The 12,167-nt window shown below is 41.8% G+C and overlaps 1 protein-coding gene across 12 annotated transcripts in view; it reads left to right on the top strand.

Annotated features, from left to right (window-relative positions):
* The window catches only part of TTC3 (tetratricopeptide repeat domain 3), a 118,901-nt gene extending 107,447 nt beyond the window's left edge, over positions 1 to 11,454 (top strand). For all 12 annotated transcript variants that reach the window (XM_078074114.1, XM_078074080.1, XM_078073991.1 and 9 more), the window contains 5 exons: positions 2,483 to 2,844; positions 4,409 to 4,535; positions 4,721 to 4,861; positions 8,416 to 8,508; positions 9,886 to 11,454. In XM_078074114.1, coding sequence (XP_077930240.1) covers positions 2,483 to 2,844; positions 4,409 to 4,535; positions 4,721 to 4,861; positions 8,416 to 8,508; positions 9,886 to 9,951 — 789 coding nt within the window. In that variant the 3' untranslated portion in view covers positions 9,952 to 11,454. The remainder of the gene's footprint in view (positions 1 to 2,482; positions 2,845 to 4,408; positions 4,536 to 4,720; positions 4,862 to 8,415; positions 8,509 to 9,885) is intronic.
* Positions 11,455 to 12,167: the final 713 nt, after the last annotated feature.

The following is a 12,167-nucleotide window of genomic DNA, read 5'->3' as shown; positions in this document are numbered from 1 at the left end:
TAGAGGTAGGTTTCAGAATATATTGTCACAACATTAAAAACTTCTGGTTGTGAAATAGTCTGCTATAAGGAGCCTGTTTTCCTTAGGTCCTGATTTGCACCTTCCTGCCACTGCCAGACCTTTATCTGGGATGTTCCCCAGCATGGAGCACCAACCTCACTCTCCACCTTCTGCCTCTCCCTAAAAGCCCAGTCAAGGCTGCCCACATTTGTGCCCCACCCTGTAACCCTTCTGTCATGTACGTTCAGTCTCCTTACCGTAGGTGACTACACTCAGGAGCCTGATCTTGAAAGTCTCTCTCTAGCCAGTACTTTGCATACTAAGCATACAAGCTTATTGTGGTTTCACCTGCCAAAAAATGTTTTTAAAACATTAAAAAGGGGGCGCATGGGTGGCTCGGATGGTTAAGCATCTGCCTTCGGTTCAGGTTATGATCCCGGGGTTCTGGGATCGAGCCCCACATTGGGCTCCTGGCTCAGTGGGGAGCCTGCTTCTCCTTCTCCCTCTGCCTCTCTCCCTGCTTGTGCTCTCTCTCTCTCTCTCTGTATCTCTGTGTCTCAAATGAATAAATAAAATCTTTAAAAAAAAAAATTAAAAAGTTTGGCCACCTTGAACTGAGTAAAATACTCTATTGGGATCCATTTTCTTCTCTCCATAGAAACACATTTTTCTCTCCATTGAACTGAGTAAGAAGTAGAGTTTGATGTAGAATTAAAGATCACTTATCATTTATAATGTTTCTAAGTTCTTTATTTTTTTTTAAGATTTATTTATTTGAGAGAGAGTGTGGTGGGGAGGGACAGAGGGAGAGTCACAAGCAGACTCCGTGGTGAATGCAGAGCCTGAGGCAGGGCTCTGTCTCACAACCCTGAGATCACAACCTGAGCTGAAACCAAGAGTCAGATGCTCAACTGACTGCGCCACCCAGGCACCCCCTCTTTTTTTTTCTTTTTTTTTTCTTTTGGAGAGAGAGAGAGTGTTTCTAAGTTCTTATGGTAGACATGGAAGGGAAAAAAAAAAATGAGATCTCAGTAGAATATTTGCTATTAATTTTTAGTTGTAGCTTATGTAATTTTATAAATACACAAAAGAATTTTAATATCTAAGCCTTGGGAACTCTTAGGGTTCCAGGAACTTAAGTAATAAGTATCCCTAAAAGCCATTAGCTTTGTGTGTTATTTCTCCCCCATTCATTCATTGGGTATTTAGTGGTGATCAAGATTAGATATGGTCTATTCCCTCAAAGGGCATATGGGTTTGGGAAAAGAGAGTTATTAAGCCCATAATTATAAGTAAAGTGTGCCAAGGTTTTTCATAGGAGCATAAAATGCTATAGCAGCATATATTAGGAGGGGTTAACCTAACCTGGAGGTCTAGGCCTCAGCAGAAGATTCCCTGTTGGAGGTCTCAGTGAGTCAGAGATCTGGAATAGGAATTACCAGGCAAAAGGAAGACATGGGTGTGTGTTTGAGAAGGGGTGGACAGTGTGATATTTGGAGGGTCAGAGTATTTCAAATGCAAGAAACAGCGTATTTGGAGGCTAGAAAAACAGAATACATCTTTCATGGATATAAAAGAAGTTCAGTATGATAGAGGGGGGCTTTGGTGAGAAAAATCATAAAAATACCCAGGGGCCAGAACCAAGGGAGCCTTACTTACTCTGTAAGGTGTGTTCAGCAGTTTGACTTTTCCTGAGGTCACTGAGAAGCCAGTATAGGTTTCAAGTAAGGAGGTGCCATCAGCTGGCCCACAGTGTGGAGACCTGGGAGAGGGGCTCACTGTCAGCAGCTGGGTCCCGGATTAGAGAGGGGAGTCGGGCTGGAGGGAGAGCGCAGATTTGAGAGGTATTGAGGATGAACAGTGGAAATTACTGCCTGTGAGATGGGGGGCACGGTGTGCCTATTTTGGGGAGTCAAGACAAATCTGGTTTTCTGTCCGTGAGGTGGGCACCCAAGGAAGAGCAGGGTCGGAGACTGAGCCGAGCCTGATTTTGAAGACACGAGTTTAAGTGGCCTTGGATTTGCCTAAGAAGAAGTTTGGATTTGCAGTTTGGGATCTCAGGAGAACATTCAAGACTAGAATCTTTTAAAAAGTGGGCATTATCAGTACCAAGCACACAGCACTGAGGCATGAAAGAATGTGAAATGTCCTGGGGAAGAACATGAATCTCCACCCCCGCCCCCCCAACAACAGCATCCTAAGGAGCGTCCACATTAAGGCACAGACAAGCATTAAGAACTGCAGGGAGAGCCTGGGAAGGGGCTGCAGAGAGGTGGGAGGGAGGCCAGCAGCGTGGAGCTCAGTAGAGCTCATTTTAAAGTGAAGGTGACCAGCGGTTTTTTAAAAACAAAACTTTAATTTATTGTATTCAAGTTTCCCGTGCACTTGAGCACCCAGGTTTTATTATAGTCTGCTTAATCGTCAGTCTTTATCCACAGATGTTTCTCTTAGTGATCCAAGGACTATGGTATATTCTTCCCAGATTCCTCCTACGGTACTTCCAGAGTCTTCAGGTCATGCAGATCATGGAACCTCCACTTCTACAAGTCATGGGACTGGAAACCAAACAGCAGTTCCTAAGGATTCAAGTCTGGTCTCTGCCAATGATGGCCCAGTGGGGGCTTCCTCTCCACCGTTAACAGGATCGCTCTCCTGTCAGCCCGAAGTCACCCAGCTGCCAGAGTGTAAGATCACGGGCCAGGAAACTCCGCCAAAACAAAGCCTTGTGGCTGATCAGAAACCACCTATTCTTCCAGGATGTGCTACCCGCTCAAGCCAGTCTCCAAAAAAGCCGTTTAATAGTATTATCGAGCACCTGTCAGTGGTATTCCCATGTTACAACAGGTAGGGATATAAAATGTCTGTGACTCTGTTAAATACTTTATTGAACTGAGGTTTCCTGATCAGATAACATTATGGCCAGTTAGGGGCTGAAGTGGAAACCACTCCATAGTTGTTTTACTCAGAAAAGACAGGTGCTACCTTTTTTTCTTTTTTTGTAAACATAGAGGTGAGCATTTTCAAACCAACTTTTTGATGTGTGTTTCTAGATTGAAAACACTGACTCCTGGTTACTCTACACTCATCAGAACCCAGGGCAATTTGCTGAGATATTGATGAGATCAATAACATGCTCCAGTCCTAGTATGCAATCCCTAAATGAAAAACAAAACTGCAAAACACTAGTTTCGTATCATTTGGGGGAAGAAATACCAGCTAGCAAGAAAGGTGGCAAGAACTTACACCTTGCTAAATAGCACCTCTGATTTGTTAGAGGTGTGAAGTTGGAATGACCAGGTGTGATTTGATAGTGAGTCAGGACTGTGGGTGTGTTACAGAGGGTCCTGTGAGGGTGGGGAGCGCTGCTCTATCTAAGCCGGCGAGCATTTGCATGGCAGCCTCTGACCTCGATCTGCAGCTTGGTATGAGGGATCAGAGGTGCTCCCTGTCTCAGCCTAGGAGAGAAGCGGTGAGGGCATTCCTCAGGGATACAGCTAGGAAGAGAGGAAGCCACATCCCAGAATGACCCTCTGTACTCTGTCCCATGTTATTTCTGTCTTTGATACGATACTGTAAGTTTCGAAATTACACTTTTGAAACAAAGTAGTGGTTAAATTATGATTGGCCAGAATTAATGTTTTGCATCTGTTGTGGAGGACTGCTTCATTGAGAATAAGTGTATGTCCGTGGGCGTAGTTAGCCTAAGTTTGAGAAACTTGTAAGTTCCCTCAGTAGCAGTTCCCATGCCGATTGTAAAAATGCTCATTATAATTACCAAAAGTACCTTACAAATAAAATGGTTTGCAATCCTGACTAAATTTGGGAGAGTTTAAACAACTGAATAGAAATGCATCCTACTTTTCTGAAAATGAAAACATTTGAGGTGTTAATGCTTCAAATATCAAGTTCCTGTTGATTAATGGTTTAATTCCATCCACTGGTACTTGTGAAACATTCAGGCTTTGAAAACCTTGTTGTCAGGTTTTTTTTAAGGGAGGCAGTCAACAGATCTAGTTTCCCCTTAGGTAAAAAGAGATTTTACTGATTTCAAATCAGAACCAATGTTATCTGATCAATTAGTGATTTAGCATAAAGCTACAATACATCCAGCCTATACGAAATCTGGTTTCAAAGTAGATACGGATATCCCAAATGGATCTAGCAGATAAACTGTTCTGTTACTTTGAAATTCTAGTAAAATAAATATTTAGAAATAGTATTGGAATTTTCATAACTACTTGGAAAGAGTGATTCTCTTGCCTTTATATACAGTTGCTATTGTTTAGTTTTGTTTGTATGTATTGGGTTTGTTTCTTATAGCTGTTGGGTTAATATTAGCACATAATACTTCTCCACAGTAGAAAACTTTGACTTTCTCTTGTCATTTATCTCCACTTCCTCTTTTTAGCACCGAGCTTGCTGGTTTTATTAAAAAAGTGCGAAACAAGAATAAGAACTCGCTCTCAGGATTGAGTATTGATGAAATTGTCCAAAGAGTGACAGAACACATTGTAGATGAACAGAAAAAGAAAAAGGTCAGTGTTTCATCCAGATACAATAATACAATAATATGGTCCACTTTATTTATAAAATATGAGAATTATAAAAAGCAAAAAAAAAAAAAAAATGCATCCAACCAAAATATGGAGAGCACTTCAGTAAAGACAGAAGATTTGGGTTACTAAACTTGCTTCTCTCCCTGCCCACATTATCTCTGTAGCCAAATTCAAATTCAGGAAAAGACAAGAAGTTGTCTGAGCCCAGCTCTGCTGCTTCTGTGACCAGGGCCTCCCAGGGCCCACCCTCCATAATTGCTGGACCATCGCCCAAAACCAAGGGACAGAAGACAGAAGATATCCCTGTGAGTATTATATGTGTGACGATGGAGTCAGTTTTGTTTTTTTAATGAAGAACAAGAAGGAGACAAAATAGTTAATCCATGATTTAGCCCCATTCTTTTCATTTCTAGACCTAATTTATTTGATCTTAAAATTAGAAACCAGGGGCCCCTGGCTGGCTCAGTTGGTAGAGTGTGCAACTCTTGATCTTGGGGTTGTGAGTTTGAGCCCCATGTTGGGCATGGAGCCTACTTAAAAAAAAAAGAAAAATTAGAGGTGCTTGGGTGGCTTAGTCACTTAAGTATGGACTCTTGATTTCGGCTCAGGTCATGATCTCAGGGTGGTGACATCAAGCCCCTTGACCGGCTCTGCTCTCAGCAGGGAGTCTGCTTGAGATTCTCTCTCTCCCTCTCCCCCTCCCTTACTCGTGTACACACTCTCTTTCTCAAATAAGTAAATTTTTAAAGAATATTAGAGACCAAATTTAGATGTACTTAAGTGTTCCATTAGAACATCTCTGCTTTTGTGGGTACCTATGGGTCCCTGTTGGGAGAAGCCCCTGCACTAGAGAGACCAGGAGAGCTCTGGCCACATTTTGGGAACTGGGCCTACTGGCAGTCAAATACAAGTTAATTTTTTATAGTAAGTGTGATATTTTGAATAGTTGGGGAAAATGATTTTTGAATCATTTTATTCCATGTCACCATGGGCTTTGGAATCCCAGACTTGGTTCTGTCACTTAGTAACACTGTGAGCTCAGATCATATCTGCTTGTTCAGGCTGTTGTCTGGATGAAGTGCTAGAATAGAATGACCAGGGTCAAGCTCTGTATTCACGCAAGTCTGGTTGCTTCCCCCCTCCCTCCCCTTGAGTGCCTGGAGGGGGTGGGGGGGACACTGGACACTTGATCTTATGGGCTAAACTTGCCTTAATTTGATATACGGATTTAAAATGTTTTTTGTTCTTTTGGACAATAAGAATGTTACGTTTACATAGATCTTTTTATAAAATACTGTGGTATCTATGATCTCAATTGATAAGGTACTATAATTGTCTTTATTTTATAATGAAGAAACCGAGGCACAGATGATTCATGCAGCTTGCCAGCATTCCTTCATTTGATCTGGGTGTGTAGCATGTAATTCCCTAATCCTCACCACATGGAGCCAGCCGATGCTAGGGACTGTGTAGTAGGAACCAAACGTGGTTGAAAGAGGCCATTCAGGGCTGTGGGCTCCGGATTGAGTTCTGGTATAAAGCATGTTTTTCCCTTTTGTCCAACTGTGATATCAGAGTTTATTTTTTTAAAGGTTTTATTTATTTATTTGAGAGAGAGAGCGAGCAAGCACGAGGCTGGGGGAGGAGCAGAGAGAGGGAGAAGCAGACTCCCCGCTTAGCAGGGAGTCCGGTGCAGGACTCGATCATGACCTGAGCCAAAGGCAGATGCTTAACCGACTGAGCCACCCAGGCGTCCCGGTATCAGAGTTTAGATGAAATGAAAATTAGAAGAGTTTCTGGCCCCATAGTGGAGTCAGCGATGCATGATTACACAGAGTACTTGTTTGCTAACTTGAACTACGCAGTGAATCTTTGTGTGAACTTAACGTTTGTATTCCTCCTGTACATTTTCATTTTCCACTGTTCTTTGGCTATTTTCCAAACCATATATACTCATTTCCCAGAGCATCTAACTCCAGTGAGAGAGCTTATGAGCACGCAGAGCTTTCCTGCAAGACCTGGCTGGAGTGCCTCCCTCTCCCCAGGCTGCTGACTGGCCAGGTGCTGGGTGGTCCTCCAACCAGGCCGAATTCTCAGAGCATCCTCACCGACACCTGCCACCCCACCCCACAACACACACATAGAATGCAGTCACCTTCAGGGGAGAGATTACTTTCTGCTTCATGGTTGTTGATGATGATAAAGTTGTAAAAGCTGACTTACAAGAAAAATATGTATTCAAACTGGGACTTAGTTTGATAATTATAGGTAGTTTTTTTAAAAATTAAAAGTAGTTTGCTTTATCTTTTCAAATTACAAAAGCAGTATGTGTTCATGGTAGGAAATACAAACAAAAAGCCTTTAAAGAACCCCAAAAGCCACCCCCTAAGGTAACCAGTATTATGATATTGGTATGTGTTTTTCTAACCTCTTTTGTATGTGTGTGTATATATGAATTTAGTCAAAACTATAAATACTTTTTGTGTCTTTTTTTTTCACTTAGAAATGTATGTGCCCATCTTTTCATGCTAATAAAAATAAATCAAGTTAACTGGGTTTTTCAAGCCAAACCTAGCTCTGAGCTTTACAGAGGGCTTAATCTGCCCTTCCCTGGGACTGACACTTCCATTGCTCCCTGACCCTCCCATCGGGCCGCAGAGTGGAGCTAGAGCCCCTCATTCTACTATATCTACCCCATCAATGCTAGGGGAGAGAAAGAAAACCCCATTCAGCAGTTCAGAGTCTTCAGAGCCTTTAGGCACTGTCCCCATCTGCATCCCTGACCTTAATCCCATGGCCAGGGCTGCTCTCATTCACTCGCCTGACAGTTTATGGAGAATCATTCTGGGGCCAGGTTCTTTGCCATTTGCTAAGGATATAGATGAACAGGCCTCCTTCCTTGCCTTCAGGGTGCTCAGAGTTTGGAGGGGAGGAGGAGTGGAAAATAATGGTGCAGCGTGGGTAGGTGCTGTGATTTGTGGGGGGAGCTTGTGCCTGGTGTCCTGGGTGGCACTCCAGCTCTGCTTTCACAGAAAATGCTGTCTGTGCTCACTAGACTGTGTGCTGCTTGAGCCAGAAACTCTCCCATTCAGCTCTGTGCCCTCGCGCCCCGCACAATCCCTGACCACGGATGTTTGCTGAATGAGCCATCAGTTTGTTTTGTTTTGATTTGCACACGTAATCCACATTCATAGAAACTTTAGAAAATAGCAAAGAAAAAAGTTAAATCTCTTAACTGAAAGTAACTGCTGTTCACATTCTATATCTTTCCAGGCTCTTTACAAGGTATCTCTCTCTACACCCGTTATCTTTATTTCAAAAAAATCAATTATGTGACTATATGATATGTACTGTTTTGTAACCTGTAACCTTTGTAACCTTTTTATTCAGAGGATTGTCATCACCAGCTTTTTGTGTCAGGGATTGTGGACTTCCATCATGATTTCAGTTAACCCCGTAATAGTCCATAGTGTGGATGTGTCATAATTTATGTTTCTGTCCCCAACTGTTAGATAATTAGATGAATGATTAATTTATAATATTCATACCGTAGTTTGGGTGTGGGGTGGGATAATTAGAAATTTGTAATAATTTCGTGGGAACTTATTAGCCATATAAAACATTTTTTTCTGTGAGGAAATTAGAACTTTAAAGGTATCTTTTTTTATTTTGTATGTTTGCAATTTTTCTTAAGAAATGCTGTTAAAAACTAAGTTGTTCCCTCAGCCTGCTTAGCTATAATTGGGAGTAATTTGCCACCTTAATGACAAAAGTGTATAAAGGCCACTTGTAGGAAGAGCTTGTGAAGTAAAAAGGAATTCAGCTATTCTTCATTACGGGGATACGTTTGTTTCCACAGGCATCGGGTGCAGCTTCCTGTGAACTATGCCGTGAGGTATTCAAATCCAAAAATGTGCGTGTGCTAAAATGTGGGCACAAGTTTCACAAAGGGGTAAGAATTCTCTTTGACCATCCTCTTATCATGAATTTTGACTATTAAATATTTTGAAAATAAAAAGGGACCTTTTCTTTTAAGATTTTATTTATTTATTTGACAGAGAGAGACACAGCGAGAGAGGGAACACAAGCAGGGGGAGTGGGAGAGGGAGAAGCAGGCTTCCCGCCGAGCAGGGAGCCCGATGCGGGGCTCGATCCCAGGACCCTGGGATCGTGACCCGAGCCGAAGGCAGACGCTTAACAGCTGAGCCACCCAGGTGCCCCAAAAAGGGACTTTTTTTCATAGGTGTCAGTACTTGTGTTTTCAAAGCATTTTCTGTATAAGCCTCCTTGTGCCAGTGTTCATTGTCTCCCTTTCCAAAGATTGCTGCTGTGGAAAGGGGGAGAAGCCTCCTCGGGTCTAGGGTGTGCAGTTTTGCGCACCGTCCTTTCCATCCATCACATCATGGGTGGAGGAGAACAGTCCTAGTCGGCTCCCTCAAATATGTTGGTGCTGAAATTCAAAGCAGTATTTGTTTCTTAAAAGGTAATTTCTTACACACATGGCTGAATAGATGCACAGTGCAGCATTGTGTCAATTTAGTGCAGTATATGAAGTAAGTTTAACACTTTAGAGGAGAAAAGCTAAACCTAACTGGGCCCATTGTGCCTGATCCTGGGAGATTCTGGCTTGTACCATTCCAAGATCTTTGGGTAAATATTTTGGGTGCTGTGGGCATTCATTCTGTATCTCTCCTTCTGGTTAGAATAGATCAGGTCTCTGCCATGTCAGTTTATTAATCCCTTGGAAAAAGGGATAGATACAATACACTTAGGAGGAGGAGTCAAGACAGCTTGCAGTCTCTTGCATGGCCTGTCTCCTGCAGGTGTAGGGCGTTGTGCCTGGGCTCTCAGACTTAACACACACACAGCTCTTAGCAGCAACAGGCAGCCACAAGCAACTTGGGACCACGATGGTAGACAGGTTCCAGTCAAGGCTGTGGTGTGGAGGCTGGTGGGATGTACAAGAATCAAGACGAGGCAGAGAGAGGATCAGTTAAAAATTGGGTGAGTCCCAGGACCAAGAAAATGCCGATCCCTGGAATGAAATGCCAAGAATGAAGCCGGAGTGTAGGGAAAGTGGAGGGGCAAGGCCATCCCCCTGAGATTAGGTCGGAGGCCCAGAGTCCATGGGTCAGATTCTGAGGCAAATGATTTGTTCCTAGGGCTCGGGGCACACTCCTCGCTTGAGTAGGCTTCAGTGTCCTGAGTGTTGGGCAGCTCCGGGCGCCACCAGACGTGGAGGTGGACTTAACCCTGTCTGTTGAGCAGCACAGGAGGGCTGAGGCCCCACGTGTTCCTGAAGACACTGATTGCATTTTCTCATTTTCAGTGCTTTAAGCAGTGGCTGAAAGGGCAGAGCACTTGCCCAGCCTGCCTTGATCAGGGTCTCCTGTAAGAAGAACAGCCGGCACCTTCTGGAAGAGGTCAGCCTGCTTTTCTAGGTAGTCACAGTTCACTGAAGAGTAATTTACTGGTTTGTTGAATTGGAAGAATAACAATATATTACTTCTGGTATAAAGCGCAAACATTTGAGATTCTTTGCACTGTGTGTCACAGTGCTAATAAATGGAAATCTTTAATACAGTTGATAGTTCATTTCCCTGATTTTATTAAACACTTCGATAACAGCAAATAGTGGCTAATAAAATTACCACATTCCTAAATTGTTGGGGCTTCTTACAGAGGTGCTCTCTGAGATGGAAGGCTTCTTTTGGGAAGTGTTATGAGCACCTCAAAGCACTACTTGAATTTAAAGTATTCTGACCTATTAAAGTGCCCCAGGTTAAAATTTTTACAAGTCAATATTCCTTATAACATGCCTACATTTTTCCTCAAAGATTCTGCATTTAAATGGGCTTAAGCAAACACATTTTAATAATCTGTAGTAAATGGTAACATACTGGCTGATTTAAACCAAAAGATTTAAATCTCCTTTTCATGAAACACCATGTGATTTTGCTTTTTCATTTCATTGTTTTATTCCCCCCAGTAGAATAAATGGCTCTTTATAAAAGAGCTTATTTTTCATCACCTAAAAGATATAATCTGATTTTTGAAAATCAATTACAGATACTTTCTTATTAGTATCAGCCAAGACTTTTTTTTGCCCTGAAAATTGAGGCTAAATATTCATCACCCCCATGCTACATTTGGAACTTGTTCTTTGAATATCTTACTCTTACTAGCCCCATGTGTCCTTCTTCATGAGTTAGATGACAAATGTTTGGGTATCTCTGTCTAACACATAGTAGGTGCCATAGGGAAACAGTCACCGTCATTTCCCTCCCTTATCCCACCAAAGAAAGAGGCACTTGTGTAATTAGACAATCCTGAGGTGTCCCTGTTTCACTTGTTCCGTGTTTGACATCTGTGTGAAGTAATGCATGCACTCTTGTACTGTGGTGTGAGAACAAAACTTTAACTGCATTAGAAGCTGTTAAAATATTAGATCTCTTTAGTGACTTGTAGACAGTGGTAAATATAGAAACATGAATTCTGGACACATTCCATTTCTCTCAGACATCAAAAAAATGTTTTTCGTTGTGTTCTTTGTTCCCCTGGAAGCTCACAGTCCCAAGTTCGTGAGCTAATTTGGTCACCTTCCTCAGCCTTGGTTCCTTGTGAGTTTTGATGTCTTAGTGACTTAGTCCATAGATGCTCACTCTGTATTTTGAGGCAGATTCTCCTTGCAGGTCCCTGAAACATTGTCTACATGTTCACAATAACTGAGAACTGTAGATAGGAAGATATGTAGGGACCAGTTTGTAGCAGCAGGTATAAAGGAAAAGAAGAGCAACTGGAGAGTGAGAAAATGTGTTTTGTACATCAAACAAATATTGTGAACATGCCTTATACATGTCCTGGTGTAAGTTTCAAAATAAAGAGCATTCTAAAATAATACCAGTTTACTGTCATGCTTGTCCATTTTTCTCAAGTATTTTTTAAAAAGGATTCTACTAGAAAATTCAAGACACATACATTATCTTCATTTGGAAAAGAAGAGCCATGATACATCCAAAGAGTGTAACCAAGGATCTTAGAAAATTTTAGAGCCTGGATCAAAACATGCCTCTGTGCCTAAATAAAGGTTGCTAAACTCAAGTTCACGTGATTGGCTATTTAATTTGTGAATAGAAAGTTTATACACAGATGATAGTTTACTGTTTTAGCTAATGTAAGATACTTTATGTGAACACATATAAGAATGTTGAAGGTCATCAAATTACATTCCTCAGTATCCATTTTCCTTTGAGGCACTTGTGGATTCATGGACAACTGAGGCCAAGCAGTAGGGTTTCTCTTTTGGAGAATCTTCTGGTGAGCACTAAGAGATGATTGAAGAAAGCGAGTATTATCAGTCTATGTTTTTAATCTGATAGCATTTAATTCAAAATAACATATAACTTAAAACAATGACTATTCCTAAGAGTTTAAATTGTTTTCTCTGCAGAGCAGCTTAATCTATGCTAAAATAATGGGAAATTGAATAGAAAATTGAAATGGTGCCCTAGCAACGCACAAGGTTACTACATTTTTAAGGTAATTCCTAAGACTGTATAGTGGAGGCATGTGGGCAGTGTTGACACCACGGCGCTGAAGCAACGAAACTAT

Source organism: Halichoerus grypus, chromosome 1 (genome assembly GCF_964656455.1).
Source record: "Halichoerus grypus chromosome 1, mHalGry1.hap1.1, whole genome shotgun sequence".
Taxonomy (NCBI): domain Eukaryota; kingdom Metazoa; phylum Chordata; class Mammalia; order Carnivora; family Phocidae; genus Halichoerus; species Halichoerus grypus.
The sequence above is the reverse complement of the archived record's forward strand: the minus strand, read 5'-3'. Positions and strand labels throughout refer to the sequence as shown.